Raw genomic sequence first — 21,909 nt, 5'->3', positions numbered from 1 at the left:
TAATGTCAACACCACGTTGCTCCTAGAGGCTCATTTGCATATATTAACCCTTATGCATGTGCGGTGCTGGGAGGGTCTTTAAAAATTGTGCCTGCTTGCGCATGCAGCAGGCACCATAGCCAGCGAGTCTCTGCAGTTTCAAACAGCAGAGGCCCGTGGCTAATGTCTGCGACTGCCAATAATGCCAATCGCAGTCATTTAAGCCTTTAGATGCCGTGGTCAAGTGCGACCATGGCAGCTAAATAGCGAAAAAATCCGGAAGTGCACGCTTCTGGGTTAAGACCGGGTTCCTGTGCGGCAATTGGGGAAGCCAGTTATTTATTCTAATACACAGTCTCTTTGAGGAGACCCAGCATATTAGAGCTGCATTTCCTATGTTGGCCAGCAGGTGGCAGTCCAAGATAGAATAGCAGCAAATTCAGCTTGTACTCTCATTCTATGGGAATATAGTATAAACTGCAATTCCACCCCACTTTCCCTAGAATAAAAAAAAATACGTAAACAATAAAAAATATAAACATCATGAGTAGGGATGAGGGAACTTCAACAGTTTGTGTTCGCGTTTGGATATATATGCTGAATTGTGTTATGGATTTCGTTTTGCTAGATTCCTCTGGATCCGTTATGCAAGCCATAGACTTCTATTATGACGGAATGAATAACGAAATGCCTCTAAAGGCATTCCATTATGCATTACCTCATGGAATTGCGTTATGGTCCGTGGTAACGGAATCCATAACGCAATTCAGCATATACAACAACCTGAACTCGAATTTCAAAATATGAAGTTCGCTTATCCCTAATCATGAGCGTTGCATGTCTAAAAATGCCTGTACTATTAAAATATTAAAATATTCATCCTATATGGTGAATGGCGTAACAGAAATAAGTTTCAAAGATTCGCAATTTTTTCATTGCTTCTCTTACCCAAATTTTTTTAAATAAAATGTGATCAAAAAGCCCCCACACCACTCAGTAGACATAACTATAAAAAAAGTTATGGGGAAATCAGAATATGGCGATGTGAAAAAAAAAATATATATATAAAATGTATTTTTAAAAAGTTTATTTTTTCAGTATTAAAACACAAACAAACCTACACATATGTGGTATCGTTGTAATCGTACAGATTTTTCCCCCGCTACATTATATGCCATATTAAGTGCCACTAAAAAGTACAACTTGTCCTGCAGAAAACAATCCCTCACATGTGAACAGAAAAATAAAATAAAAAGTTATGGCTCTGGGAAAACAGGGAAGAAAAATTAAAAAACCTCTGGTATCCAAGGGGTTAAAACCATCATTTTTCTCAGCAATGCAAGCATATATTAACATAGGACCAACACAGGCGCCTTCAGCCACCAAGTGCACATGTAACAGGTCAGCCAGTTTCAGAGGTACAAATCTGCTGACAGATGCCCTTTAAAAGGTAACTTTGAAAATAAACCAATCACAAAATGTCCCCTTATTGGGACTCCCAGTAGTCTATTTGGAAATATGGCAGCAGAGATATATGTGCCTTTTTGGCCCAGTCAGAAGGTCATTCTCTACTCTTCCATGGGGAAGTATTCAGTCAAGTAATCCTGAGATTTTACCACGACTTGCTCACAACCAAATTACACTGTGCAACTTTGCCTGAGCATTTGATTACAAGTTGGTGGAAGCTGCCATTTGGCCCCATTACAGTTCTATTAGTGAGGCAATGCCAATAAGGAACAGCATTATATGTAAATAAGTTCTAAGGCTACTTTTACATTTGCAGCACAGCTCTCTGGCAGGCTGTACCGGCATAGAATGCTGGGAATCGGATGGACCAGAACCTTTGCGTTGCAGCATATTTGCCAGATAGCGGCAGTATCTCCGCTGAACCCCATTAAAGTCAAAGGAGCCTGGTTGGCAGGCATTCCAGTAACATCCAGCAATGCCGGAGCCGGAGAACTGTGCCACAAATGTGAAAGTAGCCGAATGCACCATTAAAAAGGCAACATCTCACATATTTAAAGTATTTGTCCTCTGAGAAGACACAGTAGATATTGAAATAAACAAGAAATTTAAATGAAGCTTTATTTTCTTCTAACAGCTCTGCCTCAGAGAGAGATGACTGGCTCGAGGCAATTTCTGCAGCAATAGAGGCTTATGCCAAGAAGAAAATTACCTTCAATCCCACTAAAAGTCAAGAAGAGGTATGTCTAACAACAAAAAAAGTTTGGGATTATTCAAGGGGAATCATGATGCCGAGACATTTTCACCTGAAACATCTTTCTTTGAAAGAATGTGTCCAGAAAGACCTTTGTCCATCACCTGGTTTCATGGAACGTGTATAGGCATTTTGAAGAACTGTAACACCCAATAAGCATGGCCATGCCTACAAACAGATCATTAACCATTGTAGGGATTTGCTCTGGTAGGCAGCTTAGCGGACGCAGTATAGACGCAATCACAAAGTCTTTAACTTAAAGAGGACCTTTCACCAGGAAAAAGTATGTAAACTGACTATACCGACGTGTAGAGCTGCGCCCAGGGATCCCCCTGCACTTACTGTTATCCCCGGGCGCCGCTCCGTTCTCCGGTTATAGCCTCAGGTTCCCCTGGGTGGAGCCTAAGTAGGAACATACCGGAGGCTATAACTGGAGAACGGAGCGGCGCCCGGGGATAACAGTAAGTGCAGGGGGATCCCTGGGCGCCGCTCTACACATCGGTATAGTCAGTTTCCATACTTTTTTCTGATGAAAGGTCCTCTTTAAATAGTTCAGTGTTTATTCACACAAAAGGCAAAACAAAACAACAGTTTGCAGTGTTGGTGTATGTTCACACCATGGAAAGTCCACAGAACACAAACCTTCACCTGGTTAGCAGTTTGTCATCAACCATCCACTGTAGGCTTTAGGGGGCCTGTTTTCCAGCAATGCGGCTCTCAGCCCTTTAGCACGGCACACCTCATGCAGAGCCCAAAACCACAGCGTCTTCACTGTGAAGTGGAGGATAATCCACACAGCTGAGACTGCTGGCTGGGTTTTTAAATCCCAAACCGAAACCCGGCCTGGAACGTGGGGAGCGGCCATCCACCCTGGCTGCTCCCAGTAAGAGCTGGCCCGGATCGGCTCTACAGCCATACTAAATAACAAATAGTGTCAGTCAGCATTAACTGCCGCTGACACTCTAACTTACCGGTTTTTACCTTACCGAGGCCAGGAATCTTGGTAAAACATACCTTCAGTCAATGACTGACCCTTGCGCCTTCCTCACCATATGTTTGTTCAACTGTTGTTTAACCATCAACCAAATTCTATCTGATGTGTATGGGCACTTTAACCCAAGAAACATGTTGTTTATTACCTTTTCAGACTGATCCTGAAGAGGAAGGAGATAAAACTCTTGGATCAAAGGCACCAATATGGATTCCTGATGGCAGAGCCACCATGTGCATGATCTGCACTAGTGAATTTACTCTGACCTGGAGAAGACATCACTGCAGAGCATGTGGAAAGGTGTGTCCTTATGCTGGGCTATGTCCTGTCATACTTAATTGTTAAAACTATGAAGATAAAGGGGTACTCTAGGTCCTACAGCTTGAACCCTCACCGTTCATGGGGACCTCTGAATTAAACAGAAAGGCAGGTTGCGCACGCTAACTGCCACTCCGTCCATCTTTGCGGGAGATCCGGAAATAGATAAGTACTGTACTCTGCTATCGTGTCCAGAACTCCCATAGAGATGAATAGAGTGGCACTGTGTAGATATACTCATATATATATATATATATATATATATATATATATATATTAATATATTAGATTGTAAGCTCTTGCTGGCTGGGTCCTCTACCCCTCTGTACCAGTCTGTTAATACTTTCTGGTTTATTGTATTTATATATTTGTGTAACCCCACCTGGATGTACAGTGCCATGGAATTATTTCAAAAAGGCTACTTTCGCACCAGCATTTTGCTGCATCCGTCATGGATCAGCAAAAACGCTTCCGTCATGAGAATAAAACGTCTGCATCCGTTATGAATGGATCCGGTTGTATTAGGTCTTATATAGCCAAGACGGATCAGTCATGAACACCATTGAAAGTGCTTGGGGGACGGAACCGTTTTCTATTGTGTTCGTCTTGCTCCGCACCACATCGCGGATAGAAAAATGCTGCTTTTAGCGTTATACTGTCCACGATGGGAACGCAACCAAATGGAACGGACTGCATTCTGGTGCTTCCGTTTCGTTCAGTTTTGTCTCCATCTAAGAGAGAGATAAAAAAAAAAAAAGTAATTCACTGGATATGGGTGCCACTGTTCTTGATCTAGTTCAGGTATCCAAAAACAATATAGAAGGAAACCGCAGTAGGCTTTAAATGTGCTCCCGGCAGCGTTTTCGTTTCATGGCGACACTTGAGAAAGGTCATGTGATGGGACTGAAATGTTGCTGGGACATGGATGAATTAAAAAAAAAAAGTGCACATTTAAAAGGCTACAGGAGTTTTGCTATTTTTCCTAACGATAAATATATATACAGTGCCTTGAAAAAGTATTCATACCCCTTGAGCTTTACCACATTTTTACATGTTATAACCACAAACTTAATTGTATCTTATTGGGATTCTATGTGATAGACCAGCACAAAGTAGCAAGTATGTGTGACGTAAAAAGAAAGAAAAATGTTTTTCAAAATTTTAAATAAATAAAAATCTGGATTTTTTATTTATTTTTAAATATAATATGGAAAATTTAAAGACAACCAACATTTTTTTTTTTTAAATATGTTTAACATAAAACCTTGATTTAAACTATGTAATTTTGTGATGACACATTCCCTCTAACGGATTGATACTCCCCTGGTCATGTAATTGGTATATCTAGTCAGGTCATAAACATTGTGCTCATTGTGGATAATGTATCATGAGATTTAATTGTGTTTTTAGATTGTGTGTCAGGCCTGCTCAACAAACAAGTACAGCCTGGAGTATCTGAAGAATCATTTGGCACGTGTATGTGATCACTGCTTTGAAGAACTTCAGAAGAAAGGTAGTAGAATTACTTATTGAGTTCTACCTTATGTGTTATGGTACTACTGATTTCATAGATGAGAAAATTGAACTGTAGCTGCTGAGATGCATTGGGGATTTCAGTTATTAAAAATATAGGATGAATGTTCCATAACTACTAAAGTTATCCAGAAGTAGTTTGGTTACTGTAACAGAAGCCCTCTGTTTGTCTGAGATGATTGGGTTACATACAGTTCTGACCTAATTATCTTCCAGGCAGAGGGGAGGCATTGTGTGGGAGTGTCCTGGATTGTGTGGTCCTTTCCATTGGTCTGTGTATTTGTCACCCAGTTCTCCATCAGGTCCAGAGGGGAGGTCCCCTTGCATGGGGACTTGTATATAAGGCCAAGTGTGGCACCAATAAAGGTGAATCTTCTCGCAGCCTTGTCTCGTGTTGTATGGAACAGCTATATTACTACTAGCTCTTGTAAGAGCTGCACAGGGAATCACAACTCGGCCTTGGAAGTCGCTGGAGCAACTCTACAACGCCACTCTTATTAGGAGAGAATGACGTCGCCAACGGTTGATACAGTTACCTATTGCTCTTCTCTGCTCAAATCATAGCCTTACTTCATCAGTATTCTCACTGACCTCTCAAATCAGGGCCAACTTTAGTGACCTTAAATTACAATATACAGACGTGGACAAAATTGTTGGTACCCTTTGGTCAATGAAAGAAAAAGTCACAATGGTCACAGAAATAACTTTAATCTGACAAAAGTAATAATAAATTAAAATTCTATAAATGTTAACCAATGAAAGTCAGACATTGTTTTTCAACCATGCTTCAACAGAATTATGTAAAAAAATAAACTCATGAAACAGGCATGGACAAAAATGATGGTACCCCTAGAAAACACAGAACATAATGTGACCAAAGGGACATGTTAATTCAAGGTGTGTCCACTAATTAGCATCACAGGTGTCTACAACCTTGTAATCAGCCATTGGGCCTATATATATGGCTCCAGGTAATCACTGTGTTGTTTGGTGATATGGTGTGTACCACACTCGACATGGACCAGAGGAAGCAAAGGAAAGAGCTGTCTCAAGAGATCAGAAAGAAAATTATAGACAAGCATGTTAAAGGTAAAGGCTATAAGACCATCTCCAAGCAACTAGATGTTCCTGTGAGTACAGTTGCACATATTATTCATAAGTTTAAGATCCATGGGACTGTAGCCAACCTCCCTGGACGTGGCCGCAGGAGGAAAATTGATGACAAATCTAAGAGACGGATAATCCGAATGGTAACAAAAGAGCCTAGAAAGACTTCTAAAGAGATTCAAGGTGAACTTCATGCTCAAGGAACATCAGTGTCAGATCGCACCATCCGTCGTTGTTTGAGCCAAAGTGGACTACATGGGAGACGACCAAGGAGGACACCATTGTTGAAAACGAATCATAAAAAAGCAAGACTGGAATATGCCAAACTACATGTTGACAAGCCACAAAGCTTCTGGGAGAATGTCCTGTGGACAGATGAGACAAAAATCGAAGTTTTTGCCAAGGCACATCAGCTGTATGTTCACAGACGAAAAAATGAAGCATATCAAGAAAAGAACACTGTCCCTACTGTGAAACATGGAGGAGGCTCTGTTATGTTCTGGGGCTGCTTTGCTGCGTCTGGCACAGGGTGTCTTGAATCTGTGCAGGGTACAATGAAATCTCAAGACTATCAAGGAATTCTAGAGAGAAATGTACTAGCCAGTGTCAGAAAGCTTGGTCTCAGTCGCAGGTCATGGGTCTTGCAACAGGACAATGACCCAAAACACACCGCTAAAAACACCCAAGAATGGCTAAGAGGAAAAAATTGGACTATTCTAAAGTGGCCTTCTATGAGCCCTGACCTCAATCCTATTGAGCATCTTTGGAAGGAGCTGAAACATGCAGTCTGGAAAAGGCACCCTTCAAACCGGACACAACTGGAGCAGTTTGCTCATGAGGAGTGGGCCAAAATACCTGCTGAGAGGTGCAGATGTCTCATTGACAGTTACAGGAAGCGTTTGATTGCAGTGATTGCCTCAAAAGGTTGCGCAACAAAATATTAAGTTAGGGGTACCATCATTTTTGTCCATGCCTGTTTCATGAGTTTATTTTTTTACATAATTCTGTTGAAGCATGGTTGAAAAACAATGTCTGACTTTCATTGGTTAACATTTATAGAATTTTAATTTATTATTACTTTTGTCAGATTAAAGTTATTTCTGTGACCATTGTGACTTTTTCTTTCATTGACCAAAGGGTACCAACAATTTTGTCCACGTCTGTATATTCAGTTCAGAGATATAGCTATTGGAGTGTGGGGGGAGGCAACAACCCTATACGCACTTACGTGGAGGAGCACATCTGGGGGATTGGATTTGTACTTCCACCGGACAGATTCTTAATGGGCTGCTGCTTTTTTTTTAACCATACAGCAGAGTGACCAGTTAACACACAGTTACATAACCAGAGTTACATACTGTTACATACAGTACTTGACTTCCTGATAATGGTGCTCTTTGCTGGGCAAGTGTCGGGAGGACAGGGCTAATATTATTCTGTTAGCTCCACCTCGCTCTTTCTTTCCGCGCAAATTTATTGTGTGTGTCCATTTATTGCAAAAGGCCAGCCATCGCTCACACACAGGGGAGGATTGGCCATAGACCTTACAGGGAAATTTCCCGGTGCGCCGATGCCCAGAGGGCCGCCTGGGCCCTCCTCACGGCTGGCCAGTGGAAGTTTTTGGGGATGTATTTTGTGATGGACGGTGGTATTTAGCTCTGTTGGGGTTGTATAATGTGCCACAATATGGTACTGCTGGCCCTGCCTTCCATTAATTTGGACCCGACTACAAAACGCGGCCACTTTTCGTATTTTTTTCCAGGGCCACTTTAAGTTCCCAGTTCGCCCCTGATCACACCTGCCCTTATTAACCCCACAGCCAAACTACAGAGGACCTTTCATTATATCTCCTAATTTTCTTGTGTAAATCTATTGAGAAATATGGTGTTCGGAATGAGAGCCATGTTTATGAAGCATCAGTTACACTTTTGCCAACAAAGAAGTTGGATAAAGTGGGTGAGGCTGAGGGTGACTTGTTTTATTACAATTCCTTGTTTTTAATGAAAATTTCCTCCACTGAGGCTACATGCACCGGACCGCGCCATGCAATTTGCGGAACGAAACGGGCCGCCCATTATAGGAATGCCTATTCTTGTCCACAGAATAGACAAGAATAGGACATCATCTATTTTTTTTGCAGGACCACGGAACGGAACAACGGATGCGGACAGCACACAGAGTGCTTCTGCATCTTTTGCGCCCCCATTGAAGTGAATGGGCCCGCATCTGAGCCCCGAAACAGCGGACCCAAACTACGGTTGTGTGAATGAGGTCTTAATAAGAAAATTCTAAATTGCTTTCTGTGTTGTTGGACATCCATAATAAGTTTTGCTATGGGGCCCAATGAGATATGTGTAAACCCCTGGAGCCTGCTTCAAACGCCTAAAGTTTTACTGCAAAGAGATGTGGTTTTGTAATATTTTTTTGTCTGCCTTATTTTTTTTACATTCAAAATACAGAAACACTTAAAGGGAGTCTGTCACCTAATCTGAGCCTTTTAGACTGCTCAGATCAGGTTATAGACTCCTGTGCCCTCATTACAATGGTACCTTTTATTTTTTCTGTCCCTCATCGAGATCTTCAAAGAAAGACTTTTTAAACTTATGGTATTGAGGTTCGGCAAGTACTCAGGGGCGGCATTACTGCAGAAAGTGCCCAGGCCCCTCGGCAACGTGCCCAGAAAACCACACCTCTTTCACTCCTCTGGCCCGCCCTTGTTTCCTATAATTACATCCCCCCCTCCCAAATCTCCCGCCTGCGCCACTCCACACTTGTCCCACACCTGCGCACTGCTGTGTCCATTATGGGCAGAGGAACAGGTAGTTGGACTGCGCTTGCGTCGGCAGCGCAGGCGCGAGATCTGGGAGGGAGAGGAGGAGGTAATAATGGGAAACAAGGGCGGGCCATTGGGGTGAAAGGTGTGGTTTTCTGGGCACATCGCCGAGGGGCCTGGGCACTTGCCGAACCTCATTAGCATAAGTTTAAAAGGTATTTTTTTGAAGATCTCTGCGAGGTACAGAACAAAGGTACCATTGTAATGAGGGCAAAGGAGTCTAAAAGGCTTAGATTAGGTGACAGACTCCCTTTAAGAGTTTTACTGTATTTTGACTGTAAAAAAATGAGGCAGACAGAAAAGAATAATACAAAACCACATCTCTTTGCAGTAAAACGTTAGGCGTTTGAAGCAGGCTCCAGGGGTTTACACATATCTCATTGGGCCTCTTAGCAAAAAACAAAACTTATTATGGGTGTCCAACAACACAGAAAGCAATTTAGAATTTTCTTAAGACCTCATTCACACAACCGTTGTTTGGGTCCCTTAAGTATTGCCTTACCCATAAATTCCCCAAATTGTAGTTGCTGTGATGATGGCATATTAATAATCACTGAAAAAGGCTCCTCCTAGAATATCAGGGGTTGATTTGGCTAGACTAGAAACAATTTTCCTATTCCCATTTTGGCAAAATATTCCTACATGTAAATGTGATAGCTAGATGATTACTTATCTGCAAATACATCTGATTGGGGAGATAACTCGCTCACCTAATTATTTTTACTTCTCTCTGAAGTTCAGAATCCAGTGACATCATGCAGTCTGGCTTTCATTATTGTACTTTTTCAATAGAATTGCATTTCATCTTACTGCCAGTTACTACTTTTGTTTTTCAAGTTCAGGTATTAGTGCAATTCCGTTATCGATTCTGTTATCACGAAATATGACTGAATGCACCAGGGAAGCCTTCAAGAGGAATTCCATTTTGCGTTCCATCATAAAAGAAGTAATTGGGCAGTATAACTGATCTGTCTGGTTTCAGTTATGCTGGACAGAATTGCACTAATACCCGAACGCCGAACCTGAAAAACACAAGTTCGCTCATGCCTAATGTCAGTGTAGGCCACTTTTATGCTTTTACATGGGCTTTAGTGGCCCCTGGTACTGTTCACAGGTTACTGCTAATTGCTAGGCTACACCTATAGTTGCAACCTGAAAAATGGCAAGTCCAGGTGCAGCTGGCATTTAGCGGTAAGTCCCAATACATGCCACCACTAACATGAACATGTCATGGCCTCGGGTCGTAGTCCTTAGCGGTTTGCTAAAAACACACCAAATGCCACAGTTTAAGGGCTCATGCACGCAAACATATTTGTTTTTTCTATGTCCGTTCTTTTTTGGGGGGAGGGGAGGCAGCGCGTGTGCGGAAACATTCGCTTCAGTAGAGCCGCAAAAAAACGGACATGACTCAGTGTGCATTCCGCATGACTGTTCCGTAAAAAAATTAGAACATGGCCTATTATGGTCTGCATTACGGACAAGGATAGGACTGTTCTATTAGGGGACCGGCCATTCCGCAAAATGTGGAACGCACACTGCCAGTTGTATCCATGAGCCATAAGAATGAATTAGCAAAAATCTTTTCACTATGTTGCACTGCATCTCTTGAGTTTATCTGTTGAATATTTTCTTTCTACATAGATAGCCAATGCATGGCAAAGACGGTCTCACCTGCAAACCACAAGTCCCCTTCTAGTGCACTTTCATCGGTTCTGCATAGTATTCCATCTGGGAGGAAGCATAAGAAAATCCCTGCGGCTCTTAAAGTAAGTTTGTTTTTACTTTGGAAACTGCAAATCAGCTTGTAGAGATTTGTTTTAGGGCTCATGCCCACGAACGCAAGGGCTCCGTGCCCGTGCTGCGGACCACATACGGTGGTTCCGCAATACACGGGTCACCAGCCATGTGCATTCCGCATCATGGATGTGGACCCATTCACTTGAATGGGTGCGCAAATCCCGAGATGCGGTGCAGAAGCACGGATCGGAACCTCACGGAAGCACTACGAAGTGCTTCCGTAGTGTTTCTGGCTGTGCCTCCGCACTGCAAAATAGTATCGCGGACCCTATTCAAGTGCGCAGCACAGGCACGGAGCCCTTACTGTTAGATGAAAGTATTTATTTATTTTTCCCCCTGTTGATCAGTGTCAAAAATGGCAATATTCCGAGGGGTGAATCTGATCTCTTTTATATAATGGTCCCAGTTACAGAAGAAATCGGCAATTTAAAAAGGTGAAAAGAAAAAAAGAAAAGACAAATTTTTTTTTAAACAAAAAGCCTACGACCATAAGCCACACTGTAGCTTCCAGCCTTGCCCCCGGTGACTATATCCCATACATTCCTAGCTTCTCTATATCAAATTGACCTTTGTGGAAAAGGCCCTAAGGGATCGTTTATGAAACTGGTGTAAATTAGAACTGGCTTAGTTGCCCATAGGAACCTATCAGATTCCACCTTTCAGTCTTGACAGCTCCTTTGGAAAATGAAAGGTGGAATCTGATTGGATGCTATGGGCAAATAAGCCAGTTTGATAAATTACCCTAATACATTTAAATAGTATTTTAGTTTCACTTTGTGCTAGTGAGAAAAAAAATAAAATGAAAACAAATTTGAAAAAAAAAAATTCCTTTTTTTTTTTTAAAGAACAAAAAATACATTTTCCTGGGTATAAAACCCCCCAAAAATAAAATACTAAAATTAAAGTGACATAAAAATAAAGCCCTATATATATCGCCTAAAAAGCTGCATAAATAATTTGTGATTTGAATGGGGAAAAAAGTTATGGCATTCAAAGACACATATACAAAAAAAAAATATGAAAATGCACCTGGTCAGGAAGGGGGGGGGGGGTAAATGGTCTGGTCTTCAACTAGGTGAAAGAAGAAAGTTTGTAGTTAAAATCAGTAGATTGTGTGCCTTCTTAGGCCTCATTCACATGTCTGTGTGAATATTACAGATGTGGAAAAAGTGTAACTTATTCGGGGAAGATTTCCGTTTTTACCCTCCGTGTCATCCATAATCCACGAATGTTGCTCAGCTGAAAATTAATTTCAAGAGCATTTCCTATCTAACTCACCATGGAGGCCATCTGTGTTGTGTCCATAATTTTCACAGACCCATAGACTTCAATAGGCGTGATGCAGACCAAAGTAGTGCATGTCTCCTTGATTTATTTATTTTTTACTGACCCATGGTCATACAAAAAATACTGATGTGTGAACAGACACATTTAAATCAATGGGTATGTGTGCTATACGTGTAAAATGCAGATGGCAACTTTACACCAACTATACCATAGACTGAGCATAGTGGAGTATGACATGTAAGGCTATGTTCACATCTGCGTTGGAGGATCTGTTCGGGGCCTCAGTCACAGAGCTTGTCAAAAAGAGTTAGGCTCCGTTCCTGTCAGTTATGTGCCGAAATATGGCACTTCCGTTATTTTCATTCTTCTGCTCCTATAACGGAGCAGAAGAACCGGAATAAATGGCGCTGATGTGAAAGAGTCAGAAAGCAAGTGAAAGCCCTGCACAGGTCTAATTGTAGCATTCTTCTTTTCAGGTGTCGGCCAGCACAGAGGATTCCACAATGAGTGGTTACTTACATAGATCAAAGGGCAGCAAAAAGCCTTGGAAACAACTGTGGTTTGTCATAAAGAACAAAGTCTTATACACGTATGCTGCTAGTGAGGTAAGAATCGGTTTCTTTTTATGTATCCTTTTCTGACACTTTTTGTTAATGAAGCAATGAGGCACTCTCAACATTCCTTTAAAGGGGTTGTCTGAGAGTTTAATAAAAAAATATTTTTTTAAAAGAGAGCGAAATTGCAAATGTTCTAAAAAATAAATAAAAATAAACAACAACAAAACACAGTACCCACCTCTTCAATCCCCTGCAGGTGGTCCAGGGGTCCGCAGCTTGTCTTTGTTTACAGGCCATCACTGTTCTCTGAATCTCAAAGCCAGAAGTGTTTTCAGAAGGAATGGGAAATATAAAGGAAAGACTTGTAATTCTCCACTTGTGGCTTCAGCACAAAAAATCACATGTACAAAAAAACATTGCTAAAACCTGTGTGGGGAATCCATTCTTAAAGAGGTTGTCCATTTGACCAAAGAATGGTATAAAATAACCCGTACTGATCCCGTCAGTCTCTGTATTCTGGCCTCAAGCAAGGACATTTGGACATAGGTCTGCTGCAACCAGTCACTGGCTGCAGGACACCACTGAGATCCCTGTTGCAGCCATGTCTATGTCAAAACGTCCTCATTGTAGGATGGGATACAGAGACAGGTGGGGACCTGGGAATCTGTGGCTCATTTGGGTGATTACTACTTAGTATGTTATTTTATACCATTCTAAGCGTTTGTTAAAAAATGTGAAGAGGCTGAGCAACCACTTTAATTTACTTTCTGGTCTGTGCCACCTAAAACTAACCCTTTAACTGCCATAAAATGCATTATGGACAGGATCATAAGTGGTCTTTCAAGTTACAATGGCCTTGGGTTACAATATTGTTAACATACAATGGTGTTTTCTTGACCATTGTAACTTGAAACCAGATTCTACATACAATGCCAGATACATTGCTGATATGTGCCATGCTTCATTGGCTGGAAGATCTACTAGTGAATTGTATGCACTGATTGTCTAGTAGCACCCTTCTATGATACAGTGCAGTACTACATGTCCTATACTGTTCCCAAGATGGGCTGCACTTTCAGACACCAGGTGAGGGTGGCTCCATTCTATTTGTCTGGTACTCTGTGCTATACAGGGCCCTGAAGAAGCTCCTGTCCTCATCATAGAAAGTGATTGACTGCTTCAGTCAGCTAGTTTTGAATATTAGGGCTCATGCACGCGACCGTGGTTTGGGTCCACAACCGATCTGCACCCATTTTCAATGTGGCCGCAAAATATGTGGACAGCACACCTGTGTGCTCTCTGCGTCTGTATGTCCGTTCCGTCAAAAATAGAACATGTCCTATTCTTGTCGATTTTACGGACAAGGATAGGACAGTTCTATAGAGGGTCATGAAGTTCCATTCCACAAAATGCAGAACACACATGGCCGTTATACGTGTTTTGCGGATTCACAATTTGCGTGCCGCAAAAACTGCAATGGACGTGTGCATGAGCCCTTATAAGTAAGGACTTGCTTTATCTGTAGTATTTTTTTTTTCTGATTTTAATTCTTTATGCCTTATTTTTTGGGTTGTCTGGAATGAATTACCAGTTTCTTATAGCGTTATGTGTTATGTTACAATATTTTCATCTTGCAATGATTATCCCAGAATCCATCATCATTGTAACTTGAAGGGTCCCTGTACAGATGCACATTCTTCAGACAAAATGTTCTTGTATAATTCTAGGACATTGCAGCCCTGGAGAGCCAACCGCTTCTAGGATTCACAGTTCAAGTAGTAAAGGAAGATGGCAGCGAAAATAAAGTCATTCATCTACTGCACAAAAACACTTTATTTTACGCTTTCAGAGCTGACGATGTGCACACTACTGAAAGGTACCTCACCCCACTAATGGTCATCCTTTAGGGCCAATATACACTTTGTTTAAAAAAAAAAAAATGAATGACAAACCTATAATCAAAATGCAAACAGTGATTAAAAATAGTTAAGTATAAAATTTACACTTTTGAGTGAAAAAAATAAATAAAAAATCAGTATCAATGTTTCTTGCATAGAGCGGAAGCATGGTAAAATCCTCAGATCAGTCTTGTTTTAGCCATATGCTGGTTCTGGTTTTATAGGATGTAAATGTGTACAAATCGCCATATACACTCACCTAAAGAATTATTAGGAACACCTGTTCTATTTCTCATTAATGCGATTATCTAGTCAACCAATCACATGGCAGTTGCTTCAATGCATGTAGGGTTGTGGTCCTGGTCAAGACCATCTCCTGAACTCCAAACTGAATGTCAGAATGGGAAAAAAAGGTGATTTAAGCAATTTTGAGCGTGGCATGGTTGTTGGTGCCAGACGGGCTGGTCTGAGTATTTCACAGTCTGCTCAGTTACTGGGATTTTCACGCACAACCATTTCTAGGGTTTACAAAAAATGGTGTGAAAAGGGAAAAAAAATCCAGTATGCGGGCGAAAATGCCTTGTTGATGCTAGAGGTCAGAGGAGAATGGGCCGACTGATTCAAGCTGATAGAAGAGCAACGTTGACTGAAGTAACCACTCGTTACAACCGAGGTATGCAGCAAAGCATTTGTGAAGCCACAACACGCACAACCTTGAGGCGGATGGGCTACAACAGCAGAAGACCCCACCAGGTACCACTGATCTCCACTACAAATTGGAAAAGGAGGCTACAAATTGCACGAGCTCACCAAAATTGGACTGTTGAAGACTGGAAAAATGTTGCCTGGTCTGATGAGTCTCGATTTCTGTTGAGACATTCAAATGGTAGAGTCCGAATTTGGCGTAAACAGAATGAGAACATGTAACCATCATGCCTTGTTACCACTGTGCAGGCTGGTGGTGGTAGTGTAATGGTGTGGGGGATGTTTTCTGGGCACACTTTAGGCCCCTTAGTGCCAATTGGCCATCGTTTAAATGCCACGGGCTACATGAGCATTGTTTCTGACCATGTCCATCCCTTCATGACCACCATGTACCCATCCTCTGATGGCTACTTCCAGCAGGATAATGCACCATGTCACAAAGCTCGAATCATTTCAAATTGGTTTCTTGAACATGACAATGAGTTCACTGTACTAAAATGGCCCCCACAGTCCCCATATCTCAACCCAATAGAAGGATGCTATCAGCACCTTGTTGAATCAATGCCATGTAGAATTAAAGGGGTTCTGCACTTTCAATTAACTGATGATCTATCCTCTGGATAGATCATCAGCTTCTGATTGGCGGGGGTCCGACACCCGGGACCCCCGCCGATCAGCTGTTTGAGAAGGCAGCGGCACTCCAGCAGCGCCGCGGCCTTCTCACTGTTTACCGCCGGGCCGCCCGCCCACTGACGTCACGACTTGTATCAACTAGAGTGGGCGCGGCTAAGCTCCATTCAAGTGAACAGAGCTTAGCCGCGCCCACTCTAGTTGATACAAGTCGTGACGTCAGTGGGCGGGCGGCCCGGCGGTAAACAGTGAGAAGGCCGCGGCGCCTCTGGAGCCCCGCTGCCTTCTCAAACAGCTGATCGGCGGGGGTCCCGGGTGTCGGACCCCCGCCGATCAGAAGCTGATGATCTATCCAGAGGATAGATCATGAGTTAATTGGAAAGTGCAGAACCCCTTTAAGGCAGTTCTGAAGGCAAAAGGGGGTCCAACACCGTATTAGTATGGTGTTCCTAATAATGTGAGTGTATATGGACAATGTACCTCCTGCTGTAAATAAGAATATTCCCAGTCACCAAGGGGTCCCAAGACCATTTAGAAACACATGGCCAAGGACCAAAAGCATTTGAGAAGTCCTCTAATATTGAAGACAGAGGTAGCACCAGGAAGGGAAAAGTATTGCTTTATATAACAACTCTCTTCTGTTTAGGATTTGTATATTGAGATTTCAGGGAAAATATATGTTGAAGATATATAATGTGTTTGAGTAATCACCAGATTTGTGTTGGCTGCTGTATAGCTGATGAAGTTATACTGGCCATAGAGAAATGGGTGTGGGTCTGTGGCTGAATGTATATTTCAGGACAATGAAAGTAAGCAGGCATGGACTCGAAGGGTTCATTCTCAGTATTGTTCATGAGTAAACCAGGATGACTTGTTTCTACACATAGTTGGGCTCATGTCACTGGCAGTATTGTAGCTCCACAGGGGATACAAGGATCCTGTCCTCGCCACCAAATATACAGACCGTGCATGAAGTCGCTGTAAATGTAATGGAAACATTGGAGCTTTTTTCATCGTGAACTTTTTGTTGTTCTTTCCTCCCCAGGTGGATTGAAGCATTTCAAGAAGGAACAGTATTGTAATATGGTCAAGAACACTACAGTCAGCAATAATGTTTTGGATTATTTTGTACGTTTCCACAAGTCTTCATACCCCGTTTTTCAGTCTTTTCCGTGTCTGTATATTAGTTTGTTGAACCCTGTGTACATATTATTTATTAAATCACAGTTTTGGACTCCATCAGTTTACCAATAGACCAGATACACCCAAGACTGACATTACTTGTACATATATAGGAATATTTTATTGAATTGTCCATGTTTTTATACACACTATATTTTACATAAATGTTTGGAGAACTTAAGCGTACTTTGGTGTATGTGTGCACTGACTGACAGACACTGAGATGCTTTACCCAGCTTAAACATCACTAAGTTAAAGGGGTATTCCGGTTACAAAAAGTTATCCCCTATCCAGAGGACAGGGACCTCCACCGATCACAAGAACGGGGGACTCAACCCCATAGAGCTCCCCTGAAATGGGTCAGAATGTGCGCCGTAACTCCATTCATTTCTGTGGGAGTGCCAGAGATAGCCCTACACTGTATGGATTTTCTACAGTGTTGTACAGTACCAGTAAAGTGAATGAGAATTTCTGAATTCTCATCCACATGCTGCGTAAAAAAAACACAGCGGAAAAGGTACAGCATTGTGGATTTGAAATTCGCAGCATGTAAATTTATACATCGGATTTCACCCTTTTGCCATGGAGAGAGTGAAATCTGATTGCTTTTCCGCTGCAAAAACTGCATGTCATACATGTGGCTTTTTATGCTGTGGAAACGCACCAAAAACTGCAGTCCCGTATGAACCTGGCCTAAAGGTTACCACAAACAGACTGGCAGCACACCGCACAATATAACCTGATGTATTTTAGGTTATGCATTTTTACAGGCCCCATTCACGCAACCTAATTTTTCGCGGACCCATTAAAATGAATGGGTCCGCATCCTATCCGCAAAAAATGTGGCTCAGATGCGGACCCATACGTTTCAATGGGTCCACAAAAAATTAGGACAGCACAGCATGCGCTGTCCGCATCTGTATGCCTGTTCCGTAGCCCCCAAAAAAGACAGAACATGTTCTATTCTTGTCCGTTTTTTTGCGGATAAGGATAGGCATTGCTACAACGGATCTGCAAAGAAAAAAAAAGGGCAACACGGACATCATCTGTATTTTTGGGAGATCTGTGTTTTGCAGACCGTAAAATACATACGGTTGTGTGAATGCATCCTAAACGAGTAAAAAACATGCAGTGAGATGGGGTAAAATCAGGTGTTTCTTAAAGGGGTTTCCGGGATGAAAAAAAACATGGCTGCTTTCTTCTAAAAACAGCAGCACTTGAAGTAGGAAAACACAGGTGTATCAGCTTACCTCTCCATTATAAACGATCCAATAGCGATCCAGCAAAATGTCCACAAAATGGGAAACTTAAAACGTGTTTCTGACCACTAGGGGTCCTTAATCATAGAGTTTCAAAGTGTTTCTTTAAATTTTATAATAAAAGTCAAGTTTTAACAGAATCAGAGTGCTGGGTCGCTATCAGATCTTTTCTAAAAACAGCACCACACCTGTCCACAGGTGGTGCATAGTATTGCAACTTGGCTCCATTCATTTCAGTGGAACTCGGCTGCAATACCACACACCACCTTAGAGGATAGACTCCCCACCAGTCAATGCTTGTCCCCTATCCTGTGGACTTGTTTTTGTAGCTGATCCCAAAGATATATGGAAGTCAAGCCAAACCTTGACAGTGTGTTTTCCTGCTGCAAGAGGATATATTAAGGAATATTTTTGTCATGGAGTGTACTTGGTCTGCAATAATTTAGGTAGGTGTTATGTGTCTAGGAATGACAGGATACAAAATTTAGCAGCAATACTTTGCACACAGCATCAAATTGGCGCATTCACATAGATCATCTTGGTGCTTTCTCTTCCCCAGGTAATCAATGCACCTGGCCGTCCATATGATATAAAAGAAATGTGACCAGACCACCTTTTCTATTGCTGTACTGCTTAGTTCTATGCTATGTGCCCATTCTAGACAATTTTGCAGAGGACAGGGGTCAGCATGGGAACTCTGGTCTATGGATATGCAACACCATACACAGGAATGCTCTGACCCAGTCGTCTAGCTATCAAAATATGGTCCTTGTCATAGTATATATCCTGAGGCTACGTAATCAATACTAAAATCCTGGAAGACCCCCCCTTTAATGAATAGGTGACCTAGGCCTTAAATTAATTCAGGAAAAAAGTAATATCCAGCTATAGTTAACTCAATTTAACCCCTTAGGCCCCTTTCACACAAGCGAGTTTTCCGCACGGGTGCGATGTGAGACATAAACGCATAGCACCCACACTGAATCCTCATCCATTCATTTCAATGGGTCTGTGTACATGAGCGCTTCTTTTTTTTTTACGCATCAGTTCTGCGTTGCGTGAGAATCGCAGCATGTTCTATAGGCCTCATGCACACTACCGTTATTCTGGTCCGCATCAGAGCCGCAGTTTTTGCGGCTTGGATGCGGACCCATTCACTTTAATGGGGCCGCAAAAGATGCAGACAGCACTCCGTTCCATGGCCCAGCCCAAAAAATATAACGTGTCCTAAACAAAACTGACCGAACTTGCTTGCAAAATGGTGCGAGTTTCCCTGAATGCATCTGGAGCCAATCCGCCACTCTTGTGTGAACGAGGCCTTAAGGATGTATCCTAGTTTGCTACTTAAATGGATTATTCCATTTTGGCCTTTCAAGGCTTAAATGGGAATAACCCACAGTAAGCACGTTTCTGTAGCCCCCAACCCCTGCTATGTGAGTTGAGCCTCAAATCCGTTAGAATGTGGTCAGTGATGCATCCGTGAAGGGTCTGTGTGTCTGTTTTTTGCTGTGCCATCCGTGTTTCACTGACACTGAACAGCTGAAAAATAATTTTCAAAGCATCTCTTCCTAATGATCCGTGAAACACTGATGGCATCCATGGTTTTCACGGACCCATAGACTATAATAGGAGTGATGGATCCGTGAACATTGACAAAATAGAGCATGCATCTGTGCTAAAAAAACAAAACAAAAAAAAAAACAGACTCACGGACCGTGCTAAAACACTGATGTGTGAATACACATTAAAATGAATGGGGACGTGTGCTGTCCATGGAGAACACATACAGCACATGTCCTTGAAACACTGACATGTGAATGAGGCTTTAGGGAGCGTTCACATCTGCGTTTCTTTTGAAGACTGGAGAGCATTGAGTACTAGTATTAAGATCCCAAGGATTCAATGGAGGACGAAAAAGGGCCGCAGCATGTGCCACCCCCTGCAGAAAAGTCCGAACTGCTCAAAGCAAAGCTAAATTCAGCTGAAAAAGAATGGAGAGAGCTGAGAGACAGCCCCAAGTCCATGCCAGACTGCAGGAAAGCCAAGAGTTGCAGCAAAGAGAACCAAACGGGAGACAGCTAACGCCACTCACACCAACTAAAGTAGGACTTCCAGGTTCGGAGATAGATCCGGGAAGATGACTGCTTCCTGGCACGAATTGTGGTCTAGACCACGGAATCGGAGAACCCCCGAGCCTTTAGTACGGCGGCTTCAACAGCCATGTCGTTAAATGTAGTGACCCTAAATTCGGGTATAAGATCGCCCCCTGTGACAGGAGGTCCTCCTGAAGAGGAAGACGCCAGGGTTCGTCGGCGAGGAGGGTGACCAGAGACGCATGCCACACCCGGTGTAGTCAATCAGGGGCCATGAGAATGATGGGCAGTCCTTCAGACCTGATCTTCCGGAGGAGACGCGTAATGAGAGGAAGAGGCGGGAACACATAAGTTAACGTGAACTGACTCCACGGAATCACCAGCGCGTTGCACGCCAGGGCCATGGGGTCCCAGGACCATGCGACAAAGTCCTCGACCTTGTTGTTGAAGCAGGAGGCCATGAGAGCCACGTCTGGCTAACATCACCGCTCACAAATGGCTCGAAAGACCTGGGGGTGAAGAGCCCATTCTCCGGGGTCGAGATGCTCCTGGCTGAGGAAGTCGGCGATCCAATTGTCTATGCTGGGGATGTGAACTGCTGACAATGCCGGAACATGGCTCTCCGTCCAGCTGAGAATCAGAGCAGTCTCCGCTATGACTGCCTGGCTCCGGGTGCCGCCCTGGTGATTGAGGTACGCCACCGCCATGGAGTAGTCGGACTGAACCCGAACCGGATGTCCCCTGAGATAGTCAGTCCAAGGCCGCAGAGAGAGACTAATCGCCCTTAGCCCAGAACGCTGATTGGAAGGGAGCGTTCCTCGTGTGACCATACTCCTTGAACTGAGAGATTTTCCAACATGGAAAATGGAGCAGGGCCATGACTGCCGCCAGAATCTTCGCCATGGCCAGGCCGAATGGTTGGGCTACAAACTGGAAGTAAAATGGACCCACTGCGAACAGGAGAAATATCTGATGATGCAGATGGGCACGTGACGATAAGCGTCCTTGATGTCTATTGAGGATAGGTATCCCCCATGTCAATGGACCCAATGACCAACCTCAGGGACTCCATCCGGAAACTGTGGATGCAAAAGAAGCAGTTGAGTGCCTTGTGGTCCAGAATGGGATGGACCGTTCGCTTTTTGGGGAATCTCAGAGATGGGAGTAAAACCCTCGAACATGGTCTTGCGTAGGAACCGGAACAATCACTCCCTGCCGCAAGAGTGTGCGAATCGCCTGAAAAAAAGAATCTGCAGCAGAGGGAGAGATCGGAGTCGACGACCGAAAAAAATCGGGACAGAGGGGAGGACTTGAATTCCAGCTTGTAGCCCAGCAATTACTTCTCTCACCCATGCATCCGAGATGTGAGCCAGCCAGACATGCCAAAACAAATGAAGCCAACCGCCCACCCGATTGGAGAGCGACGGAAGCCGCCCGTCATGCAGCGGAGGTCTTGGGGTTATAGGACTTGGAGCCCTGTTGCTGGGGCCGCCAGGAAGGGTGAGGCTTCAAGGAAGGCTTG

The 21,909-nt window shown here is 43.1% G+C and overlaps 1 protein-coding gene across 1 annotated transcript in view; it reads left to right on the top strand.

The window, feature by feature from the left end:
- FGD6 (FYVE, RhoGEF and PH domain containing 6) overlaps positions 1-17,216 on the top strand; it is a 90,746-nt gene extending 73,530 nt beyond the window's left edge. The window contains exons 15-21 of the mRNA XM_044280527.1: positions 2,081-2,183; positions 3,345-3,488; positions 4,917-5,019; positions 10,621-10,745; positions 12,540-12,668; positions 14,348-14,496; positions 16,899-17,216. Of these exons, the coding sequence (XP_044136462.1) occupies positions 2,081-2,183; positions 3,345-3,488; positions 4,917-5,019; positions 10,621-10,745; positions 12,540-12,668; positions 14,348-14,496; positions 16,899-16,935 (790 nt within the window). The 3' untranslated portion in view covers positions 16,936-17,216. The remainder of the gene's footprint in view (positions 1-2,080; positions 2,184-3,344; positions 3,489-4,916; positions 5,020-10,620; positions 10,746-12,539; positions 12,669-14,347; positions 14,497-16,898) is intronic.
- The last annotated feature ends 4,693 nt before the right edge of the window (positions 17,217-21,909 follow it).

The sequence above is a fragment of the Bufo gargarizans genome, chromosome 2 (genome assembly GCF_014858855.1).
Source record: "Bufo gargarizans isolate SCDJY-AF-19 chromosome 2, ASM1485885v1, whole genome shotgun sequence".
NCBI lineage: Eukaryota > Metazoa > Chordata > Amphibia > Anura > Bufonidae > Bufo > Bufo gargarizans.
The sequence above is the reverse complement of the archived record's forward strand: the minus strand, read 5'-3'. Positions and strand labels throughout refer to the sequence as shown.